Source organism: Elgaria multicarinata, chromosome 17 (genome assembly GCF_023053635.1).
Source record: "Elgaria multicarinata webbii isolate HBS135686 ecotype San Diego chromosome 17, rElgMul1.1.pri, whole genome shotgun sequence".
Classification (NCBI taxonomy): Eukaryota; Metazoa; Chordata; class Lepidosauria; order Squamata; family Anguidae; genus Elgaria; species Elgaria multicarinata.
The window spans coordinates 17,568,182-17,594,384 of record NC_086187.1 but is presented as its reverse complement, the minus strand read 5'-3'; the positions used below and the strand labels follow the sequence as shown (position 1 = coordinate 17,594,384).

Here is a 26,203-nt window from a genome sequence, read left to right as displayed (position 1 = left end):
GCACATTTATTTGGGATTCCATCAACTAGGACTCAGTCATCCACAAAATTGCACTATTACTCTATGATTCCCCCTCCTCCTGTTCCTCCCCCCCCCCCCCCCACAATATAACAGCATGGGACACCTTGTAAATCTTTGGGTCTGCTTTCAAACAGAGCGTCTCCAGGTTTCTGTGGGACATCCTTATTTATTTTGGCCACAAATCGAACCCCTTTCAGTGTGACTGAAACAGCTCCAATAGGATAATCAGTGCTCTGAACCAGTCCTAGTTCTCAACTGCAAAACATATCCACTTTCTGTTCCCTCTTCACACACAATAGCAGATTGATGCACTATGTCATGCAAACCTGCCCAACTGTTAAGTTCATCAGCCAAGGTCCTGCTGTAGGCACCCCTCAACCTCAGAGATTAAGGACCACCTGCTCATCTATCAACCTGCCTCAAAGACAAATCTCGCCCACTTTAGAGTGACCCTGCCATCAGACAGAAGGAGAGGGTTTTCCCCCATCTGTTGCATCCCAATCATGAAACATGAGGGGAGACATGATAGCACTCTTCAAATACTTGAAAGGTTGTCACACACAGGAGGGCCAGGATCTCTTCTCAATCCTCCCAGAGTGGAGGACACGGAATAATGGGCTCAAGTTACAGGAAGCCAGATTCTGGCTGGACATCAGGAAAAACTTCCTGACTGTTAGAGCAGTACGACAATGGAACCAGTTACCTAAGGAGGTTGTGGGCTCTCCCACACTAGAGGCCTTCAAGAGGCAGCTGGACAAGCATCTGTCAGGGATGCCTTAGGGTGGATTCCTGCATTGAGCAGGGGGTTGGACTCGATGGCCTTATTTCTTATTTATTTATTTATTTATTTACAATATTTATATACCGCTCCCCATTGAAAATTTCGGAGCGGTGTACAAGATAAAACAAAAATAAAAACAGAATAAAACACTTAAAACAGATTTTGAAAGAAGCAAAAACGGTGACTCATGGGTGGACATTAAGGAAAAGCTTCCTGGATTAATGATGTTTTCAGGAGGTGCCAAAAAGAGCACAAAGTTGGCGCCTGCCTGACCTCCAGAGGCAGGGAGTTCCACGGGAGGGGCGCCACCACGCTGAAGGCTCTTCCCCTGGTGGACTCCAATTGGAGGATGGATCTATGTGGGACCACCAGGAACAGGCCCTCGGATGACCTCAGTGACCAGGCAGGTTCGTAAGGGAGAAGGCGCTCTCTCAGGTATCCTGGTCCCAAGTTGTTTAGGGCTTTGTACACAAGTACAAGAACCTTAAATGTGGCCCGGTAGCGAATAGGCAGCCAGTGCAGCTCCCTCAGCAGAGGAGTTACATGCTGGAAAGGGGCAGCTCCAGACAACAGCCGAGCTGCAGCACTCTAGCTCCAGCTTCTGGAGCAACTTCAAGGGCAGCCCCACATAGAGCACGTTGCAGTAATCCAGTCTAGAGGTTACCAATGCCTGTACCATCATGGCCAAGCTATCCCTGTCCAGGAGAGGCCGTAGTTGGCGAACCAACCGAAGCTGGTAAAAGGCACTCCGAGCTGCTGCAGCCACTTGAAAGTTGGTCTTCTGCCCATTCTAGTATTGTTTAGGCACCAGGTTGAAATGTATTAAGGTCTTTAGATTTTTGGTAGCAATCCTATAGCCACTCTCTGGGAGTAAGCCCCCACTGAACTCTATCAACAGAAATCAGTGGTGTTATTCTGGTGGTTTAGTTTAGGAACTGCGAGCTAGATCAGTTCATGTTAAAGTGCGAACCAAAGAAATGCCTTCCACCCTCCCTAGGGCCTGGCTCCATTCTCATCACCTGTGAGGGTGAACTCAAGCTGGGATCCATAGGTAGATGCACTGTTTTGGGCTTCAACGGGGCCATTTTGAGCCATATGCCTTTGCAGGCAGCGTTACAAGCGCCTCATCAAAGGTCACATTAAAAGTCACTGTTCAAAGCAGGATTTAAACTGCATCCTGACTTGCAAGTCGAAATAAGATGATAATGTTCACAGTTTAATATCTCTCTGACAGTTTTAAAAGGTCAAACTGTGAAGAATGCTGCCTGCACTCAAACACTTTGATTGGGATAAATGAATTCCAAAAAGGGGAAGGGGAAAAAAAGAGAGAGAGAGGAAAAAAAAAAAGAACTATGCCAGTCATCAGTTTGATGCCAAAAATAAAAGGTGGTGACCTCCATTTCTTCCAGCTCTCAAATGACACGTTTCTGGCTTTTCAAAGTCAAAAGAAAAAATGCCGCTTTGAAAGGTTACCATGAAGCTGATATGGAGCTTACTGATAAAACTTAATTGATTTGTTGCCATTTTATTGTCGAGATTTCGGTCTTTAACTTTCTAAAAAAGTTACTTTCAAGAACTACAGAATGGTTGAAGTTGCTGTGGTCTACTGGATGCCCTGTTGCACTCTGGGATTAAAGCATTTGCCTGGTCACCAAAGGCGACAAGAAATTCTATGAAGGTGAGTGAGCGGACGGGCAGAGGATGGGTGGGACACTCCGTCCCTACTCTGTGCCCTGTAAAGAAAGCATATGGACTGCCAGAGGTGGGAAATCCTTTGTTCTCTGTCCAGCATAGAAAAACTGGGTACTGTCCATTCCGTGGTGTAGTGGCAATTTTTCTCCCAGGCATTTAACAGCATTTAACAACGCTAAGTTTGTTTGTTTTTAACGGACCTCAGAACTGTTGTTTTTAAATGGATACCTTTTCTTTTCATACTGTTGTTTTTATGATTGTGATGGTTGTAAATTTTGTATACTTTTTAATGTTCACGGTATATAAATGCAATAAATAAATAAGTGCAGGTACGAAGAAGAAGAAGAAGAAGGAGGAGGAGGAGGAGGAGGAGGAGGCGGCGGCAACGAATCCTCAGCAACAAATTCTTTGACTCTAAGTAGGAAGATAAGAACATAAAAAGAGCCCTGCTGGATCAGACCAAGGGTCCATCTAGTCTAACATTCTGTGCACACAGTGGCAATCTGTAAAGTGCCAACAGGTTAAATCCTGATCAAAACCATCTCTGTCACTTGAGGCCCAGGTGGCCTCGGTGGCATGGAGTGCCTTCCACCAACTCTGTTTGGTGGCCCAGCTACGACCCTATCTGGACAGGGATAACCTAGCTTCAGTTGTCCATGCTCTGGCAACCTCCAAATTAGATTATTGCAATGCCCTCTACATGGGGCAGCCTTTAAAGACGGTTTGGAAGCTGCAGCTTGTGCAAAATACAGTGGCCAGATTGATAACTGGAACCAGAAGGTTCGAACATATAACACCGATTCTGGCCTGCTTGCATTGGCTGCCTATACGCTTCCGAGCCCAATTCAAGGTGCTGGTTTTGACCTATAAAGTCTTACACGGCTTGGGACCACAATGCCTGATGGAACGCCTCTCCCGACATGAACCTACCCGTACACTGCACTCAACATCTAAGGTCCTCCTCTGAGTGCCTACTCCGAGGGAAGCTCGGAGGATGGCAACAAGGAAGAGGGCCTTTTCAGTGGTGGCCCCCCAATTATGGAACGATCTCCCTGATGAGGCTCGCCTGGTGCCAACATTGTTATCTTTTCGGCGCCAGGTCAAGACTTTTCTCTTTTCCCAGGCATTTAACAGCATTTAACAACATATGCTAAGTTCGTTTGTTTTTTAATGGACCCCAGAACTGCTGTTGTTTAAGTGGAAACTGTTGTTTTATACTGTTGTTTTTATATTTTTGATGGTTGTAAATTCTGTATACTTTTTAATGTTCACTGTTTTTATCTTTTGTAAACCGCCCAGAGAGCTTCAGCTATGGGGCAGTATATAGATTTAATAAATAAATAAATAAATAAATACTGGAAACAAATTTCTCCTACATCCCTAGTCGCTACTGAGGTGCCCCGATACCTGCAGGCCGTTACTCATTAGGTTTTGAATTTTTAGAGTTCTCAGCCCATTCCCATCTCTAAAACATAGACAGTTATCCTGGCCGTCTTTGCCAATTGCAAGTGTCCCTAAGCTAGAAAACGTCTGAATGCGAGAGTTGAATTCAAGGGGCGACGCAGCACGGAGAGGCTGCAACACATTTTAAAAAGACTGACCTTTGCAACACTGAGAAGTTTCAATTAAAAGCTGCGATTGGTGTTTTGACTGTTCTCTCAGTGCCTTCAGGGGCAGACCCAAACAACCCAGTTCAGGCCACATTCATCACCATGTTTAGCCCAGAGGTGTGATCAGATATTGCTCAGATGAGTAGTGATGACCCTAGCTGTGTGTGTGTGTGTGACAGAAGAACTCCGGCTCCTGATTTAATTATTTAGTACATTTCTAATCCATCCAATAACTAATGTTCCCTAGGCAGATTACAGCCAGTTAAAAAGCTAAAACGACATTTTAAAACATAGTTAAAAATATAAAATACAATAAATATTGTATATTTTCAAGAATACAATACAATACAATACAGCACAGGCATTAATAAAACAGCTATAATAACCTAGAACAGTCTTTAAAATGCCTGTGAGAAAAGAGAAGCCTTTGCCTGGCACCAAAACATAACCACGTAGGTGAAAGGGAAACCGCTTTGGGAACTTTATGCCAGAAGTGGGTGCCACCACTGAGAAGACCCTCTCTCTTGTAGCCAACCTCCTAGCTTACTTTGGTGGGGGCACCTGGGGGAGGGCCTCTGAAGATGACCAAAGGGTCCAGGCAGGTACATACAGGAGATGTGCTTTTAGAGACTCTGGTCCCAAGCCATTTAGGACTCTGAAGGTCAAAGCCAACACCTTGATTGGAAGCCAGTGCAGCTGACAAAGCACTAGAATCACATGGTCGAATCAGGCAGCACGTGACCTGGAACAGCCTTAGATATGACCCGCCTGTATTTGACCACGCCTCCTTAATCTAGCTCCGCCTCTTTCCCCTGATCATTTGGTGCTGTCTCGCTTTTGTGCAGCGTTTTCCCATTCTCAAAGGCTGAAATGAGTCTCCTAAGGCTGAGTGACAGCCAATAAGGCCTTGGTGCTCAAATATGCTGGCATTCTTGGCTCCACCTCCTTTAGCTCCACCCACGCCTGGAACAGAGCCCCCGAGAGCGTCTCTGAAATGGAATTCGGCTCCCAGGCTGAAAGACGTTCAATGGCTCCTACCATAAGTCATAAAAGTATGTATGTATTTAAGAAAGTAAAGCTCTGAATTCACACGAAATTCTATAAGAGTGAAGGATGCCTATGGTAGACTCCAGTAGCCAGTCAAGAAGCCTGCCATTGATTTTGTTTTATGCTTCTAAGTTGTTAATTTGGAAACATTGTTGACGCTCTAGTCATTAATGAGTTGATTTAGGGCATCGGCTTCATTGATCGTTCTTATGCGCAGTTATATTTTGACAAATTGTTTAATAGACTGTTATTATTCCACGCCTTGATATTTATGTCCTATTGCCTCATTATTATGAACTGTTTATTGCATCTTTCAATAGGTTTGTTTGTTTGTTGTCGATGAGTTTTGCATTGTTACGTTTGTCACTTTTGCTTCTTGTCAGCTTGGAGGTAAACTGCCTCAAGCATCATAATAAAACATGGCAAGGAAGTATATAAATAAAACTGACATTAACAAGACTGTTGGAAGATGCAACCAGTTGCAATAGCACTATGTCATTGTAGGGATGCAACGAAAAATATATTTAGCTTGGTTTTGATCAGGATTTACCCAGTTTGCACCTTCTGGATGGAACCCAGACTCAAGACAGAATTTCTGGGCTTGCAACATGATTTGCGGATCCCCAAAAAGTGTTTCGACAGGATGCGTACGTTTGAAAAATGTGCACAAGTACGCTTTAATCAGTGGGAGAAGAATGCATATGTTTCAAAGATGCACACCACAGATACATACATTTTTTTGGGGGGGGGGAATGCACAAAAATGCACACAGATCTTACACGGCTTGGGACCACAATACCTGACGGAACGCCTCTCCCAACATGAACCTACCCATACACTACACTCAATATCTAAGGCCCTCCTCTGGGTGCCTACTCCGAGGGAAGCTCGGAGGATGGCAACCAGAGAGAGGGCCTTTTCATTGGTGGCCCCCCAATTGAGAAACGATCTCCCCAATGAGGCTCGCCTGGTGCCAACATTATTATCTTTTCGGCGCCAGGTTAAGACTTTTCTCTTCTCCCAGGCAGTTAACAACATATGCTGAGTTTTTTTTAACTGACCCTAGAATAGTTGTTTTAAATGATATTAATGTTTATATGCTTTTAAATTTTTGTATATTTGTTTTTAATGTTCTCGGTTTTTAACTTTTGTAAACCACCCAGAGAGCTTCGGCTATGGGGCGGTATATAAATGTAATAAATAAATAAATAAATAAATAAATAAATAAATAAATAAATTTTCATGTGACCCAACCCCCAAAGCTCACAATTTGATAGAGACTGGAGCCTTGAGATGGAATTTGGAGAACTTTGATGATGTAAGATATCTCAGGAAATCAGCCTCATTAGTTTAACTATTCAAACTGGGTGATGTGCTGCTGTCTTTGCCACCCACCCAGCTTATTGGCAGCACATTTGTGTTCAAGAATGATCCAATTGTCTCCATCGACCCACTTCGAGAATATATCATGAACTTGATGAGAGAGGTTATTGGACTCCAATTCCCAGCAGGCCCAGTCAGCATACTGAGCAGTGATGGAAGCTGAAGTCAGTGGAGGCTTGAGGCGCTGAATTCAGTGGGGCCGTGACTCTGTTCTGGGTTTCAGTCAGAACCAGACAGAACTCTAAAGGAGATATCCAAGGTGGTGAACATAATTTGGGAGAAAGGGTTCAAAACACTGGACAGCTCCTTTAGAGTTCTGACTGAAACCCAGAATGGATTCACAGCCCACCGAAATCAGAGCCACCAGCCTCAACTGGTTGAACTCCAACAATCACTGGAGAGCCTTAACCAGTCATCAACTAATCTGTGTATATACTGATGCATTTGGTCAGCGTAGCTTGTTATTTCCACAACCATGGCCAACGTTCCATCATATTTTCATCCTAAATTTGTATCACAAGGACTGGACATATGGAATTAAAAATCGTGTGCCAATTATGAATTCAGAATTCTTTTAATCTACTTTTTTCTTTCTTTTCCAAACCTTTTAGCTCAGGAATGCAGAACTTCTTTCAATCCAACAGCCGAATTCCATTTTGGAGAAACTTTCAGGGGCTGAGTTTTCCTTTCAAGAATATCAAGCCGGAATATCAAGCCAGTATCCACCTCTACTGAACACCATTTCAAAATTGCGGAGTATTCACTCCGCCACAGGTCGCTTTTCAAAACACGCACGCACACAGGAGAGACAGGGTGCTGCTCTTTAAGTCAGGACACAATCCCGCGTTTGCTTGACAGCCATAGAAATCACTGCAGTCTTCCAACTACCAGCTCTGAGCATGAGAAATAGGGTTTTGTAGCCAAAACCAATTCTTTCTCTTTTTTTTTTTTGGCTTCCATCTTTACACCTCCGCTGCACAACTCCGGGCCTTTCACGGCATGCAAAAAAGATGATCGTATGAGTTTTGTCTCCCCAGTAAGCCCTCCTTGATCTCAGCCCTTCCGTTTGAACTTCTGACTCAAGTCCTGGAGCTGCAGGCTATAAAGGAACCGCACATGAAATGCTGTTCCCAGCCCTCGCAATATATCTCAAATTAAAGGGGCCGGCCAAACGCACAGCGGAGCAATTCAGATTCAGAAACGCACCTAGCATTACTGTGATCAGCATGCAGAGTGTCGGTCTCAATTATTTAAGAACAGGTGTGCATGCGCGTGCATATTAAGCCCTGGAAGCGGTCTCCTAAAAACCACAGAGACTTTTTTTAAAGCTAGCTGGCATGCGCCTCGCCAATCACTTCGCAGGGAATTCAGACCCAGGAAGGCAAATTGCCAGGGCAGAGCAAAGGTGTTTTCGATAGGGGTGTGCAATCTGCTTCGTGGCCTGATCCGGAAAATCCAGATCGGGCCCGGTCCTCTTCGCGCCGCTCCACCCGTCTCCCGCTCTGCGGAGTGAGATCCAGCTTCGCCGCCGTCGCTACATGGACGGTGGCGGCGCAAGGTAAGCCACTCCCCCGCCCCCTTACCTGCATTCGTCACAGGCTTCAATTGAGGCCCCGGTTGAAGCTGGAAAAGCCTTCACTTCCGCTTTCAGCCGGGGCCTCAATTGAAGCCCACGACGGACGCAGGTAAGCGTCCCTCCTCCCTGCTCCCTTACCTGGCGCTGCTGCCGCATGGATGGTGGCGGCGCCGGCGCCAGATGAGTCCCCCTCCCCCCCCCACTTGCCTGCAGACGAAGCTCCGGATTGAGGCAATCCTCTTCGCCTCGATCCGCAGCCCCCCTGACTCTCTTCACCTCCGCCTTTTCCGGAGGCGAATTAGGCCGCCTCGCTCCTGCTTCTCTGAACCGAAGAGAAGCGGAGCACATCCCTAGTTTTCGACATGCTGTGTGGATGAATGGAACGCAAAAGGCTTCAGGCTGGGCAATTCTACATTTTTATACTGGTTGATAACTACGATCATCCGTTTTATACACGTGCACACAGATGTGAGGGATGTCCGAATCAGCAAAACCCAAATTTGCCAGAGTTCTCTGAATTCGTTCTGACTTTGACTTGGGACGGGGGGCGAGGGGTTCTTGCTCAGGCATCACAAAGTCTTGAGCAGGCCTTGAAAATATCAGACTGTCTTCCCCAGCATTCCTTTTCATTATCCTGTACATAAACCGCAAGTGTTATCTTCCCTTTTCTCTCAAAAAGATCCGAAAACAGTAAAACTTGGCAACGAAGCATCATTTTCAAACAAACAAACAAACCATTTGCATATGGGCAAAAGATAAAACAGCTTAATAAAAGCTTCCTTGCGGACTATGGAATCCAAGTTCTAGGATTTCCAACGTCCCAGCTAGTACACTGCTCCCAGGACCTGCTGTTGTGACATCAGAGCAGTTACACCAATGGCATTAAAGGAGAAGAAACAGTAAGAGTGAAGAGATCAACAGACAGGGAGGGAACTTCAGTGTTGGGAAACCTACTATAAGGCAGAAACATTTATTCTGACTTTCAGCGATATCGGAGCTGCCCGAGGCGAATGGATAAAATTTGTGCCATCTTGCTGTGTCTCTACCGTTGAGTTAACTCTCAACACCCCCCCCCCCCAATCAAACCTGTCTCTCGGTGTCATTGTCAGATCCTCTCCAATACTGTGACCTTTTAAGTGATAAGCGCATCTGACACACGGTGCATTTTTATGTTTTAGCAGGAAGCCTGCAAAACACACAACTGTTTTCTCCCCGACATACCATCTGTCTGGGGAGATGAGCAAAAAGAGAGGATGGATAGCAGAGTATAAATAGTTCATTTTCGCCTCCAAGGTGGAAATGACGTCCCTAGATCTGACAAAATGTACACTTTTCATCTCAGCACAGTCGAGATGTAATGACAGGCTAGAGCCACCCTCGGTGGCTTTCTTAGGAAGGGTTCGCCAGAACATCCAGCAATTTGAATCCATATGGATATGAAAATAAAGTACTAACCTGGGCTTCCAAGCCTTTGTAAGGATTGAGAGGTGGGTCCTGCAAGAAGAAAGAAAGAAAACAGATTACTCCAACTGAGAAATGGAGATACACCCATTGAGTCTAGGAAAAGGACATCTCTCTTTGACCAGAGAGGCTGGATTATTCCTCTGTCCCTTCCAGCCCATAAGGATGAGGTGCCATGGCTTGGGACAGGCCATAGCTCAGTGACAGAGCACACACACGGTATACAGAAGGTCCCAGGTTCAATCCTTTATTTATTTATTTATTTATTTATTACATTTTTATACCTCCCAATAGCTGAAGCTCTCTGGGCGATTCACAAAAATTAAAACCATAAAAAGCATGAATAAAACAACCAACAGTCTAAAAACACAAATACAAAATACAATATAAAAAGCACAACCAGGATAAAACCACACAGCAGAAATTGATATAGGTTAAAATACGGAATTAAAACAGCAAAATGTAAGTTAAAATTAGGTATAAAAATACTGAGAAAATAACAAGGTCTTCAGCTGGTGATGGAAGGAGTACAGTGTAGGCGCTGGGGAGCTCATTCCACAGCCGGGGTGCCACAGCAGAGAAAGCCCTGCTCCTAGTAGCCACCTGCCTCACTTCCTTTGGCAGGGGCTCATGGAGAAGGACCCCTGTGGATGATCTTAAGGTCCGGGCAGGAACATCTGGGAGGAGGTGTTCCTTCAAATAACCTGGCCCCAAGCTGTTTAGGGCTTTGAATGTTAGTACCAGCACTTTGAATCGGGCCCGGACTTGGACTGGCAGCCAATGAAGTTGTTGAAGGACTGGCGTGATGTGGTTTCGCTGGCCAGTCCCTGTTAGTAAATGGGCATCTCCAGTTAGAGCTGGAGGAGATATCTATCCAAAGCCCTGGAGAGACACTGCCTATTGGTGTAGACCTGCCTTGCCCAACCTCTGGTGTTATCCAGATGTGTTGGATTGCAACCCCAATCAGCTCCAGCTGGTGTCGACATTGGTCACGATGGCTTGGCATGATGGGAATTGTAGTCCAACACATCTGGAGGGTGCTGTGTTGCAGAAGGCTGATGGGCAGTAGATGTTTTGGATCTCAACTCCCAGAAGCCCCCGCTAGCATGGTCAGTAATCGGGAAGACTGGGAATTGATGTCTAAACATCTGGAGATCTACTTCCTGCTCACCTCTGCTGTAGACAATACTGAGATGTTATGGACCATATTCCAACACATCTGGACTAGAGGTCACCCCCCCAAAAGTAGGAAAATGGGGGAGGGGGACAGATTTTTTTAAATGGACTCCCCCCATTTTTCCCCAAAGGATGTTTGGAAAATTGGAGGAACATTTCCCCCTAATTCTCTCTGCCCCCCATTTTTTCCATCCTGTCCCCCCTCCCAGCTTCCTCATCACTAGTTCCCCCTTAGGAACAAGACCAAATGATTTTTAACTTAAAATCGTGGATGAAATTTGGCCGGAAGAGAACTGCAGGAGCAACCGTCCGCCCTCTCCAACACAACCTTTTAAAAGGCTGAGTACAAAGGCAGCATGTACACTTCCGAAAATCAGCCATCCTTGATGGTCGCTGGTATCGCGGCAGAGTCTCACTTTCTGTAGCGCCCTGCTTAATTGGAAAGCTTAACGAAGTGAAACCAGGTCAATGAGGCTCCTTTTTTCATCCATCACAGACTGTCGAAATTGGAAGACGTCTGTTTAGAGTCAAGTAAATTTTTGTCTGTCACTTTAGAAGGCCCTGAGGCAAAGAGTTCTCTTTGAAATCCGCCTACTTCAATTACCTGCAAGTCTGCTCCTAAGCAGCCACTGGCAAAACGGACACAGGTGTATCTTGCCCTTCTTCCTTTGCCAACCTGGTGCCCTCCAGGTGCTTTGGCCTGCAACCCCCATGCTCCTTCGCCATTGACTATGCTGGCCATGGCTGATGGAAGTTGTAGGTCAAACATCTGAAGAACCACAAGTTGCTCACCTCTAGACTAGAGAGAAGCTCAAGAGAACCCAGCTGGAGGGGCAAGGGAGCATTGAACAGGTCAACTTTTGCACCAGTTATGCCGTGTATTGGCAAGGCAAGATGTCCCCCATCGTCAAGACAGGCTGGTGAAAGACCTGCCACACACCCACCCCAAAAACAGAAATGTGGAACTGGCCCATATATGCAACCTATAAAGAAATCTATCATTTTTATCAATAGTCTTAGTACTGGACAACTATTCCATTGTTAGATAGATGGACATAAGAAGAGCCCTGCTGGATCATCATCATCATCATCATCCTTACCCGCCTCTCCAATTGGATCGAGACGGGGAACAACAGCAAGCATAAAATACTGATTAAAACATAGTATACACTGTCAAAAACATCCTAAAAACATCCTAAAAACATCCTAAAATTCTACTGGATAGGCCTGCCAGAAGAGATAAATTTTGATAGCTTTCTTGAATGCTAAAAGACTGTTAAGTTGACGAGTCTCCTCCGGCAGGCCATTCCACAGTCTGGGAGCAGCAGAAGAGAAGGTCCTCTGGGTAACAGTTGCTAATCTAGTTCTTGCTAGCTGAAGATTCTTCCCAGAGGACCTGAGTGTGTGGGGAGGATTGTACGAGAGACGGCAATCCCGCAGGTAGCCTGGACCCAAACCACGTAGGGCTTTAAAGGTGATAACCAACACTTTATACTTCGCCTGGAAAGTAATTGGCATTTGGTTCACACTGTGGCTGGAACCAACTCTCAATCAGGGACCCACAACCAGGACATGGTGCAACCGCACCCTCCCAACCATGTTCCCCAGCAACTGGTGTATACAGGTTTACTGCCTCTGATACCGGCAGATGGTTGGTTATGTAGTCCAGGGTGGCTTTATTCAGGCTCCCATTGACAGCTAAGAAAAGCAACATGAAAAGAAAAACCCACCAGCTGCGAACTGCATGGAAAAGACCTGGGGGAAAAAAGAGTTCTGCACTTGGCTTTGGGCACCAAATTTGCCCTATCAAAGGAGAAATAATTAAACTCTTCACTGTACCAAGAATTGCTGTTATAGTATTATGATAAAACGTGACAAGATCTATTCAGCGTTAATTTGATTCTGAACTCTGAGCCAAGGAGGAGACTTCCGCCATAAGGAAACACTGCTCTCGTGGGTTGCTAAGAAATCTAAAGCTCAAGTGAAAGTAAATTACGGCAACTAATCCACATTCCAATAGCACAGGTTTTCATGCAAAATGCACCACAATTCTTCTCCAAGCTATGACGCTTTCGTTGTTCTGTGTCCAAGTTATCAGGAGGGGTGCCTGCTTCTACACCTATCTGATCGGTTAGTGAACTGCCCAGAGAGCTCCGGCTATTGCGCGGTATAGAAATGAAATAAATAAATAAATAAATCAGGGTTGGCGTCAAAACTTGGCATACTTGGGCAGATGCTGGGGGTCCCAGGACCTGGACAGGGCCCACTGGACAGGCTGCCAATGCCAGCCCTGGGCCTTTAACAAAAACGAGAAAGCAACTCCATTCTGGCACTGGAAGCAGAACCTGGCAGCCAAGGTTATACTTTTAATTTCCCATAATGCACCTGAGGTGGCATAACTCTGGGGCATTGTGGGAAATTAAAATGCTGCTCCCAAAGCCGCTCAGAGGGTTGGGGCCCACCAATGGAGGACACCCCCCAGAGGACACTGTGCCCAGCCTCCCACTCCAGGAACCATCCCTGTGAATGTCCTTTAGGTATCCCTGCCTTCAGAGGAGATTCAGAGAGCTAGCAGGGCCTTCTCAGTGATGGCAGCTTGTTTGTACATTTGATTGGTGACTTCCATTTGACTGGAAACTAAAATGCTGCTGAGTGCAGCACAGAGTGTCTGGGCCCACCAATAGAGAAGAAGGAGGAGGAGGACCTCCCGCTCCCTAAGGACACTGTGCCTAGCCTCCCTCATACCAGGAGCCATCCCTGTATTCAGTTGTGGAGATCCTTGAGGGATCCTCGCTTTCAGAAGAGAGTCAGGTAGCTAGCAGGGCCTTCTCAGTGATGGCACCTAGTTTGTAGAACTTCCTTCCCTGTGACCATTGGATTAGTGCCTACTCTGCTGACGTTTAGATGTCAAATAAAAGCCCTGTTTTCTTCCCAGGCTTTTGTGTGTGTCTCCGTGGAGGAGGGGGGGGAATGTGACCCCCCACAACAGGTTTTGACCAAGGTAATACAGACCCCAACAAGAAAAAGGTAGCCCGACCGTGATATAGATGTTCTCTGGGCAGTGAATGGCCATGACTACTGCTATTCTACGATCAAGCACGTCGTCCAATTAAAAAGCAGAATTTAGACGAGAAAGAAAACGGAAGAAAAGGCGCAAAATACAGTGGTGCCCTCAGACCTGTGTTGTGCCGCCTGCCTTCCCTGGGGTCCTCCCATTACGACCTTGGTGTGCAATAATGTTTCTTAAGTGTTAGCTTAGCATGCTGTGAGATAACGGAATTCTTCGGAGGCAGCGCTGAAAATAGGTGGAAGCAAAGTGTGGGTTTTGCTGCCAGAAAGTTTCAATGCCCCCGGGGAGTCTTGGAGCTTATCCAGCACAGAAGAGAGACACAGAACTGCTGACTCAAATGGAAGAATGTGTATGTGTGTGTGTGTGTGTGTAAAAGGATGGAGAGAAATTCTTCTTGCAAAGACCTTTCACAGGGAACTGCCTTGCCGACTCACTTGTGTAGTGACAACGTGGTGTAGTGGTTAGAGCAGGGGTGTCGAGACTCTTGCAGCTCAGGGGTCCAGTTCAATCTCAGAGCAGCTCTCTGGGGGGGGGGGGCTGCATTCCAGCAGAGGGTGGGGCTTAAGGCAAAAGCAGGCGGGGCCAAAGGAAGAAGGGATGAGGCCAGAATCAAGGCGCATTTTTTTAGCCTGAAACTCTTAGGGTTAGGAAGTGCCTCACTAAGAAGAGAAAGAGAAAAGGGAACCCTAACATGCAACACGTTTGTTTTCAAGGCTAGATCATTACATCTGTGCAGTCAAAATAGAGTCACTGGGGGCAGGCAGCAGGTGGAGAAGAGGGATGGATTATCAAACACCAACCTGGAGTTTATCAAAAGAGTCAAGCGTATTAGCCCCTCAAGTTTATTTGCTTTAAACCCCACATTTTAAACAGGACATCCAACAGTATGGACACACACACATATATATTATATATCTGCTGTCCCATCTGCTGGCCCTTACGTACCAGTCTCCCATTAAAGTTCATGATCACATTCACACATCTACTTATCTCCAACAACATTCCAGGTGATGTTACAAGATGGGGGATACTAGGCTCAGCAATACTACAAACGAGAAGGATCTTGGAATTGTAGATCGCAAGCTGAATATGAGCCAACAGTGCGATATGGCTGCAAGAAAGGCAAATGCTATTTTGGGCTGCATCAATAGAAGTATAGCTTCCAAATCACATGAGGTACTGGTTCCTCTCTATTCGGCCCTGGTTAGGCCTCATCTAGAGTATTGCGTCCAGTTCTGGGCTCTACAATTCAAGAAGGATGCATCCCTAGCTACTTCGCATAATGAATATGTGCCATCTCTAGTACAGGTGGCAGTATGCCTATGTTCACCAGTTGAACATAGGGAAGGACCCCTGAGGATGACCTTAGGGTCTGGGCAGCTACATATGGAAGTAGTCTGTTCACTTCTGTTTAGAATGGCAGGCTTCGGAGCGAAACCTTAGGCAATACCTGCCTTATATTAAGCCTGGGGTGGGAAGCTGCGGACCTCCAACTAGGCCTATCTGCTACCAGCCCCAGCCAGGGAAGCCGGGAGCTGTGTTCCAACCACATTTGGAGGTGTGGAGCTCATCCACCCCTGTACTACGACCACCACTTGCTAAGCTGGCGAGAGATCTGTGGCTTGCGTGAAAAGATGCTTCCCCTCTCTGTCTGCAAGACTTTAAAAAGCAAATACGGTTCAAGCCCACCCACCTCCGGCCTCCCGACACAAGAATAGCTTCTCTCTCGACTCGCTGAGCGCATCGTCGCTTGATTCGCCACTGCTCGCGACGAAGCACCTGCAAATAGCCTCGGCCGGCAGGGCTCCGCTTCCTGCCTAAATGTGCAAAAGACCATGTGCCATGAGCCTGTTGCTCGGGCAGCTGTCAAAGAGGAAGCCGTCACACCTTCCGAGCCAAACGGAAGCAGGCTTCAGAACGCGCCATTTGGGCGAGACAAAAGGAGCCCTCGCTCTCGCCACGGACAGGAAGGCCGAAAGGAGGGAGGGGGGATGTTGCCGAACGCGGGGCACCCTCCAGGCCTGTGGCTGAGCGGCAGCTGGTGGGAAAGCCCACTTCCCAGGCGCGAGGGACAGCTTTCACGGAGGGGAAAGCCCCCGCCGTTTCCTTCCCTCGCTTTGATTTCGGCAGCTTCGTTTCCGAGAGTTAACAACTCAGCATCGGGAGCCCCAAGGGCAGAAAACTGGTTGCCAGAGGCAGGCGAGATGACTGGCACATGGCGCACGGTGGCCGGGTGCCCTACGTTGAGGGCGGTCCTCCATTTGAAGGCATCCCCGTTTGAAGGGCTGTTTGGCCTGAGTCCGACTGAATACTTAAAAAAGCTTAGAAGGTTGCACACAGCCGAGCAGAGCTGGGCCTGGAAGCTGTGCATCAAAGCTTGGCACGTGGACAGCAGGCTGAGCAGCAGTGAAACCAATCCCCTCATCACAGTCTTCCATATTGGGCCCTGCCACTGAATTACCACCCCATCCCAGCCCCAATGGTCCAGTTACCTATCTTGCAGGAGGCCCAAGTACTCAAGAGGCTCTGGTGGAGTTCCTTTCTCCACTGGAGACAAGACTGGGACAGCCAGTGCCAGGAACTACTGATGCTGGTGCATCATTTCCGCTTGGGATTCTTGGATGGGCAATCCCAGTATCAGACCCAGCAGGGCCTCAGAAGTGGTTGCACCCACCTTCCGCTCCCTAAAAGCTAAGTGCTCAAGATGAGGCCTAACCAGGGCCGAATAGAGAGGAACCAGTACCTCAAGCAATTTGGAAGCTATACTTCTATTTAATGCAGCCCAAAATAGCATTTTCCTTTTTTTGCAGCCACATCATGCTGTTGGCTTATATTCAGCTTGTGATCCACAACAATTCCAAGATCCTTCTCGTTTGCAGTATTGCTGAGCCAAGTATCCCCCCCATCTTGTAACTGCATTTGGTTTCTATTTGAATCCAACCTGTAGATTCCGTAGTGGTCCGGTTTGTCCCGAGTGTGGATTCTGCAGACTTGCGGACCACTTTGGAGGGGGATTTGTGGTAACATGCTGTGATGGCAATGCGCATCAGTGCAACAAAATTCTCAGACATCCCTAGAAAAAATCCGTCAATGAGCGAATGATGGAATGAAAGACGCCCAACATAAACCATGATTTCATCCCCAATTCTAGGCCCAGGAATTAAAAAAAAACCATTTCTTTTTTCTGTCTCACAAATCTGTAAATGAAGTAAACTATAAACCATGTAGTCAAAAGTTCATCAATGTTATTTTTTAATATAAAGAAGCATTGTCGATTCAGTTAATCATTCTCACAAGGTATTATTTCCAGATCTTTTGCTATTTGGTTTCAACACCTCTGTTTTAAAAAGCCACCGTAGCTGGACCCTGCTTTCGCGGTTCTTCACAAAAAAAATCTCTACGGGATTTTAAAATGACATTACAATTCTATCAGCCCCTTTAAGTGTCTGGAAGACACAGAATTGGCCATCGGGTCTTAAAATAATCATCTCATCTAAAAAAAGGTCAGATGGGCCATTGTTCAGCTGATGTAAATCATTAATCTCTGGCAGCAATTGGGGGACAGCTTGGTTTAATGAAAGAAAAAGGAGAGAAGGGAAGGGGAAAAAAGAGACAATGAACACTGAAGTCCATCGCATTTTGAGGATAATACACAGACAAGAGGTGGAACACAACAGACATGGTTTTACTGATGGCGTGACGGGGTTCTTATGCTCTTGGAGGACAACAGCAAACTCCGGGCTACCTGTGATATACCATATACACAGCTATGGCGGTGCATTTTTATTCTAAATTAAATACCAGAAATCCAAGATGACTGAGGTCCTAGCATGGGATTAGGGGGCTTCTATTGAGTAGCAAAGGCAAGGGCCAAAATTCCCTAGAGACCTTTGGCATGCAGGCAACCTGTGTGATGTGGCTAAAAAAACCCAAATGCTATTTTGGGTTGCATCCATAGAAGTATAGCTTCCAAATAGCATGAGGTACTGGTTCCCCTCTACTGGTTAGGCTTCATCTTGATGATGATGATGATGATGATGATGATAATAATAATAATAATAATAATAATAATAATAATAATAATAATTTTGTTACCCGCCTCTCCCTCTGGATCGAGGCGGGGTACAACGCAAATCAAAACACCACACTTCTGGGCACCACACTTCAAGAAGGAGGCAGACAAGCTGGAGGGGGTTCAAGGAGGGCAACGTGGATGATCAGGGCTCTGGAAATGAAGCCTTATGAGGAGAGACTGAAAGAACTGGGCATGATTAGCCTGGAGAAGAGAAGATTGAGGGGAGACATGATAGCACTCTTCAAATAGTTGAAAGGTTGTCACACAGAGGAGGGCCAGGATCTCTTCTTGCTCATCCCAGAGTGCAGGACACAGAATCATGGGCTCAAGTTACAGGAAGCCAGATTCCGGCTGGTCATCAGGAAAAACTTCCTGACTGTTAGAGGTGTACGGCAATAGAACCAATGACCAAGGAAGGTTGTGGGCTCTCCCAAACTAAAGGCCTTCAAGAGGCAGCTGGACGGCCATCTGAAAGGGATGCTTTAAGGGGGATTCCTGCATTGAGTAGGGGGTTGGACTTGATGGGCTATTAGGCTCTTTCCAACTCTATGATTCTATGATATGTTTCAAGGAGGAGGAGGAGGAGGAGGAGGAGGAGGAGGAGGAGGAGGAGAAGAAGAAGAAGAAGAAGAAGAAGAAGAAGAAGAAGAAGAAGAAGAAGAAGAAGAAGAAGAAGAAGATGACGGCATGAAACACCAAGGGGTAACCATGGATATCCTTCCATTCATGTCAGACACTGTGTGGCACAATAACAATAACACCAACAACAAAAACTACAGCAGCATAAAGATTCTCTCCTGAAAAAAAGAGCGGGGAGGGGGGAACTTTCTCCAGAAAAATAGAACCAATTGAAAGTAGTGCGGTTTCATTTCCATTTCCTTAAGGACTATTACAGAAGTGCTACTTCTGTTTTGTAACCTCCCATGGAGAGAGAACAGCTAACTCGCAGCTGGAAGCTGTTCTCAGTTCAAACTGGCCTACATCCAAATGCTATCGTAATGCACGCTGGCTTGTAACAGAGAGCAATCAGTTCAAACTTGGAGGGCTAGCTGGGGAGGCAAAGAGTACTTACATTTCCCGAACAAGATGCAAGCAAAATGCAGCCGCGGTCCTTCCAAAATCTCACCCCCCACCGGTCAGATTTGCAGGACTGTCCCTATTTAGAGGGAGGCCCAAACTTTAAGTGACCACTTCCGCATCACCCCAAAAGAGGAATGTGGACATCAGAAGATCCACACTGGATCAGGCCAAGGGGTCCGTGTTGTCTGGTGGGAAAACTCCACCCCTCTGGTGGGAAAACATTCCATGCAGAATATCCATGCTGTGCAGAGAAGAGTTCCTGCACAACCGATGTGTTGCGTGTTGTGTGGAGGGCTCCGTGGAGTTTCCTGTTGCATTGAGTGGACTTTTCCCACTGGCTAGAGAGTTCCCTGGCAAGAGCGATGAAAGGAATGACTGCCATTCTACAAGAGCTGCTAGGATTGGGGATTTTTTTTTTGCAGCAATGGCTGATGGGAACCATCAGGAAGACCGGGGAGAAGAGAGTTTGGAGTAACTGTCAATCAAACATTGCGTTGCCTTTTACTCAACCCCATGGGAGCCCACAGTTACACAAAGGTGGAGTTAGAACATGCTGGTTGGTGACTGAGTACCCCTTAAAAACTCAACTGTTGAGTAGTGTTTTCCCACTGCGTACAGAAACCTGTTGTCTGAACTGAGCCATTGACTCCCTGCTGGAGCTGAACAGCAGTTTTGGGGAGGACCAGCAGGTTGAGGGGAAAGGGTTAAATCTCCTTCCAAATTCCATCCTAAGACCCACTTGCAGGTGGTATCTCTCTCTCTCTGGCCTTAGCTAGACCTACTGTAAAGTCCGGGGGAGAGAAGGGGAGACCTCATGTTGTGAATAATGTGAGATCTCGCCCCCGTTTACACATAAGGTGAGACGACCACAAGAAGAGAGGCATCGCATCTGCCATTTTTTTTAAAGGGCTGGCAGTGCACAAGCCCCGAGCGACTCAAAGTAACTTTTTTTTTTAAAAAAAAATGATTTTCCCACTCCCCCTACCCTAGCCTCAATTCTCGCAGAGCCGGCTCAAGCCACGGAAATGGGTCACACGTTCCGTGGTCCTGGGCTCAGCCCAGGATCGGGGAAAAAGCGGGCCCAAAGTGTAGGGCTGTATCCCAGGGCCAGGGAGGGATGATCCCTCCCTGATCCCGGGATCCCCTGTGCATCATCTGGATGCACAGGGACGATCCCAGGGTTCGCCCTGGGATAAAAGCTGGTCTAGCTAAGGCCTCCCTCTCTCTCTCTCTCTCTCTCTCTCACACACACACACACACACACACACACACACACACACTACATAAAATCCAATCATACATTTCATGTCCCATCCAGATTGGCATAGCATTCCAGGAATCAGTGGCTGGGCCTGGTGTATGTAACACCATATTTTGAAGCAGGCGTGTAGAACCGGAGCTCTGCGGGCCAAATACGGCCCTCCTGGAGTTCCAGCTTGGCCCTCTGAGGTTCTCCAGAGCACCACGCCCCCTTCTTCTGCCTCCTCCCCCTTTTACCTGATCGCCAATCATTTGGTGGTTTTGCAGCATTTGCACCGTATTCGCCCCATTCTAAGAAGTTGAAATGCCACTCCAAAGGCCGACTTACGGGCAGTAAGAGCGTGAAGCTCAAATATGCTGGTATTTGGGGGTCTTTTGGGACCATCCCCTTTTCGTCTTTGGTCCTGCCCCCTTTTGCCAATGTGCCCCCCGAGAGATTCTGCAAAATAGAACTGAGCTGGAACAAATTCAATGCCTCTCAGTCTGTCTTCCAACTGAATGCCGCTTCTCAAGATTTGCCACCTGAGTCAGTTGCTTCACTCTGCCTTATAGCGGAGCCGGCCCTGCTGCTGTCACTTTTCTGAAGGCATGGCTCTGTACTTCTTCCTCCTCCGAGCAGCAATTCAGCTGGCTCTCCCATCCCACCAGCTGCTCTCGCTAATGGCTGTTGGCCAAAGGACCCATCTGGACAATAAATGGGCCAGGCATACAAGGACACTGATGTCTGTAAATCAAATAATATGGTAAATACTGCATGCCCTTTTAGATAATTCCATACCCTCCAACTATTCCTGCCTGCCAGTAATAATCACTATGTTCTAGAACTTGACTTTGATCAAGCACAGTTACTGGTTGTTTTGTTGTTGTAGTTTGTCTTTGCCTTGGATGACTGCCTTGTTCAAGACGGTTAATGTGAGTTGCTTGTGTCCATCATGAAGGTTCAAGCCCCCCCTCCCCGGTCTTACTGACTCTGGACTTTGTCTTTCTCTGAGTAGCACTACCACCTCCCCAAACCCCTTTCTGCTCTTGCTAATGGCTGTGGGCCAAAGACCCCATCTGGACAGTAGAAGGGCCAGGCATAAAAGGAGGTGCAGGAAATGCTTATCAAATTTGCAGATGACACAAAATTGGGTGGGATAGCTAATACCCCGGAAGACAGAAACAAACTTCAAAGTGATCTTAATAGGCTGGAGTGCTTGACTGAAAAGAACAGAATGAAATTTAATAGGGATAAATGTCAAGTTCTACATCTAGGAAAAAGAAATCAAGATGCGGGATACTTGGCTCAGCAATACTACAAACAAGAAGGATCTTGGAATTGTTGTAGATCACAGCTGAATATGAGCCAACAGTGTGATGTGGCGGCAAAAAAAGCAAATGCTATTTTGGGATGCATTAATAGAAGTCTAGCTTCCAAAGCGCGAGAGGTACCGGTTCCCCTCTATTCAGCCCTGGTTAAGCTTCAACTTGAGTATTGCATCCAGTTCTGGGCACCACACTTCAAGAAGGATGCAGACAAGCTGGAGGGGGTTCAGAGAAGGGCAACGAGGAGGATCAAGGGTCTGGAAACGAAGCCCTATGAAGAGAGACTGAAAGAACTGGGCATGTTTAGCCTGGAGAAGAGAAGATTGAGGGGAGACAGGATAGCACTCTTTAAGTACTTGAAAGGTTGTCACACAGAGGAGGGCCAGGATCTCTTCTTGATCATCCCAGAGTGAAGGACACGGAATCATGGGCTCAAGTTACAGGAAGCCAGATTCTGGCTGGACATCAGGAAAAACTTCCTGGCTGTTAGAGCAGTACAACAATGGAACCAGTTACCTAGGGTAGTTGTGGGCTCTCCCACACTAGAGGCCTTCAAGAGGCAGCTGGGCAACCATCTGCTTTAGGGTGGATTCCTGCATTGAGCGGGGGGTTGGACTCGATGGCCTTATAGGCCCCTTCCAACTCTATTATTCTATGATTCTATGACATTGACCTGTGGTATTTTGGGCCCACGCACCACTGGAATGGATTTTCCAAGAGCTTCTCCAAAACTGAACTTGGCACTGGGCTGAATGAAGTCCAGCCACACACACACACGGTTTGAAGACTCAAGAATCTCATGTGTTGGCTACAGTTAAGTAAACAGTTTTGAATCGAAGCTGTTCAAAGCCAAGTGGGGAAACAATTGCCAAGAAGCATGACTCATTATATTGATGCAGTTTTCTGTGGGGAAGATAAAGAGAGTAAAATCCACACAAGGACCTAACGGGTCAAGTTGATGTTATGAACCTGAGATGTGTCAGATTTCAAGGACGCACCACAAGCCGGCTAGAATGTGGGTAAAAGCATCAACAGCTGCAGAAAATGGAGAAATATATATTTCTCCATTTACAGGAAGCCAGATTCCGGCTGGGCATCAGGAAAAGCTTCCTGACTCTTCGAGCAGTATGACAATGGAACCAGTTACTTAGGGAGGTTGTGGGCTCTCCCACAATAGAGGACAACCATCTGTCAGGGATGCTTTAGGGTGGATTCCTGCTTTGAGCGGGGTGTGTGTGTGTGTGGACTCGATGGCCTTATAGGCCCCTTCCAACTCTACTATTCTGATTCTATGATATTACGAAGGCAAAGGGCTAGGGAATGAGCCAGGCTTGAAGCTAGGAGCGGAACAAGCAGAGAGGTAAGGAGGCGGGACAGCAAGGCTGGAGAGCTGGAGCTAAACAGTGGGGGAAGTGACCCTGTACAGACTTAACGTGTTGTGCGAACCATTCCTAACCACGGTGGTGACATCACCACAGTTTAAACATGCTCACCGACCACTAGCTGCAAAAGGGTTAGCGGCCTATAACCATGGCTTACCGTGTCATCTGAATAGGCCCAGTGAATCTGGAGGTAGAGGGGATAGGAAGTGCAAGGGCAGAGGCTAGAAAGGGAGAGAGAGAAAAAGACTGTGCTTACATTTTCCAAGGTTATTTTTTTTAAAAAAGAAAAAAATCTTTTGAAAGAGGCAAGGAGTGGTGAGTTTCGTGGGCACTGTTGGAGGTTCTCACGGGCGCTACGGTGCTCACGGGCGTCATGCTGGGGACACCAGCCCTAGAGGTTGTAGTTCAAAACACCCGGAGGACACCAGGTTGCAGAAGGCAGATCTACTCCGTTACTCTCAGGATACATGTTACTCCACTTCTGAAATCTCTTCATTGGCTTCCAATTCAGTTCAGAATCCAATATAAACTTCTCCTGTTGACCTACAAAGCTTTTCACTGTCTAGCTCCTTCCTATCTCTCCTCTCTCATCTCACACTATTGCCCCGCTCGTGCTCTTCGCTCCTCTGATGCCATGCTTCTCACCTGCCCAAGGGTCTCTCCTTCCCTTGCTCGGCTTCGTCCATTTTCTTCCGCTGCCCCTTACGCCTGGAACGCTCTTCCAGAACATTTGAGAACTACAAGTTCAATCGCAGCTTTTAAAGCTCAGCTAAAAACTTTTCTTTTTCCTAAAGCTTTTAAAACTTGATTTTGCTCTGACTTTTATACTGCCTGTTTGGTGCATTCTCTTCCCCTCCTTATTGTTTTATTATGATTTTATTAGAATGTAAGCCTATGCGGCAGGGTCTTGCTACTTATTTTTTTACTCTGTACAGCACCATGTACATTGGTGGTGCTATATAAATAAATAAATAATAATAATAATAATAATAATCTGTTCCACGTAACATAGATACTGTTGGCATTGCCAGGTGGAGGCAGGTAGTGCACCTTGTTCAGAAATACGTTTCAGTGAAAATACTTGTGTGTGTGACTTTACCCTTCAATTAAAAAAAGAAAGAAAGAAATCACTTCACCGGCCATTGTTGCATGTACAAAACCACCTTACGTAAAGGGCCTCCTTTTAAAACTCCAAATACCAAGGGCAGTGTATTTGGGAATTTATACCATTTTCCTAGCCAATTATCCTGCCACTGAAGTAATAACTTGTTTATAGATATGTCAATTCAGCTTTTCTTTCTGCTGAACTACTTGAGAATATAAAATATCATTCTCGCAGCAAAAGCAAGGCATTTTAATCAAGGCTGCCCAATCCTTCCTCAGGGGGGAATTATTTTTAAGCCATTAGCAGAGCACGTTCTTTAACAACATTTTAAATGGGTTTTTTCAAGCTACGGGGTTTGGTAGGTGGGTTTTGTTTTTTGTTTTGTTTGCGTTAAGAAAAAAAAAGCACTACTTTATGGAAGGGAAGAGTTGAAAGAGGTAGAAGAGCACAGCTTGTAGAAATATGAGCCAATCCATGTTAAAACGTGCATGCCCAATAAAACCGGTATCACTCGGCCACTGAAACTGAGCTAGAAGTTTCTGCAGAGTTAGGAAATAATCAACAAAGGGAGTACCAGTGAAGTCATGATCAATTTTGATGTTCATTATGATGCCTCCTAACAGCTATACCACCAAGGAGAATCCATTGTCATGCCCCGTATAGATGTCAGTAATGGACCGGATGAGGGCAGACCAACTGAAACTCAATCCAGATAAACTCAATCCGAGCCCAATTCAAGGTGCTGGTTCTAACCTGCAAAGCTTTACATGGCTTGGGACCACGATGGAATGCCTTTCCCGACATGAACTTACCTGAACACTACGTTCAACATCTAAGGTCCTCCTCCGGGTGCCTACTCCAAGGGAAGCTCGGAGGGTGACAACAAGAGAAAGGGCTTTCTCTGTGGTGGCCCCCCAACTGTGGAACAATCTCCCTGACGAGGCCTGCCTGGCGCTGATATTGTCATCTTTTCGGCACCAGGTCAAGACTTTTCTCTTCTCCCAGGCATTTAGCAATATGTAATGACCGTGGGTCTGGTTTTTTGGGCTCATTGTTTTTTAAAGTTGTTATAGTGGTTTTAAATGTATGTGTATTTTGCTTGTTTTTGTGGTTTTTAATCTTTGTATATTGTTTTTAAGTGTTTTTATCTTATGTGAACCACCCAGAGAGCTTCGGCTATGGGGTGGTATACAAATGCAATAAATAATAAATAATAATAATAAAATGGAAGAGCTCCTTGCAGGTTGAAAGGCAGTTCAAGGAAGACTGCTTTATTCAAGCAGGCCTTTGGCATTTCAGCAAGTCTGTTGGGTTGGCTGCTGTTTCTATTCTATCACTGTTATGGTTTTATCAGATTCTAATGCATTGTTTTATTATTATCAAGTTTTATTTAGAATCGTAAGACACCCCGGGTGCCATTTTTCTTGGGTTATCAAGGCAGGGTACAAATCAAATAAATAAATACAGATGTTCTCGAAATTGTGATTCCCATCTGCCTTTTATGTCCTGCTTGTGGGTCTTGGGTCAACAGCTGGTTGGCCACCGTGTGAACAGAATGCTGGACTGGATGGGTCTTAGTCTGATCCAACATGGCACATCTGCAAAACTTGGGATACCTTAAAGCCTTCTTTTTCATGAACAACACCTTTTTGCCTGCGTATGGATCAGCACTCAAGGAATGAGTTTGGTATCAGTATATAGAATAATGCAATGAATAACCTGTCAAGCCATTCCAACTTGCTCGTTAGAGAAGGAGTAGCCAGTGGGAGACAGAGTAAAGGTCGTGACGGCATGTGATGCCGTTCCCTTTGATATCCTCTGTCGAGAAGCGCCACCAAGCTAACCTCAGGGAAGCCAAAGCTCAATTCATCCGCAGTTCTTTACAAATCAAGAGTTGCCGTTTCAAAAGGCAGGAGGTTAAGGAGCAGCATGGCCATCTTTAATCTGCAGCAAAGGTTTCCCCTCTCCCTTAACTTGGAGGCATAAGGTTCAAAGTGCAGCAGGAAGAAGGAAACAGGAAGGAAAAGCCTAACATTCAAAGAAGAAGAGGAGGAAAAGAGCCTGTCAGGAAAAGGTCTGATGGGAGAATCCGTCTCTCTCTGCTGGATCTTAACAAACCTGAGTGAAGCTTCCCAACCAGAAGGCTAGGAAGATTCATTCTGGGAACTGGCGTCTCTAT

The 26,203-nt window shown here is 46.3% G+C and overlaps 1 protein-coding gene across 1 annotated transcript in view; it reads right to left on the bottom strand.

Moving 5' to 3' along the window:
- Positions 1–26,203, bottom strand: part of XYLT1 (xylosyltransferase 1) — a 202,236-nt gene that overhangs the window by 129,767 nt on the left and 46,266 nt on the right. Inside the window, exon 2 of the mRNA XM_063143471.1 lies at positions 9,566–9,604. Coding sequence (XP_062999541.1) covers positions 9,566–9,604 — 39 coding nt within the window. The remainder of the gene's footprint in view (positions 1–9,565; positions 9,605–26,203) is intronic.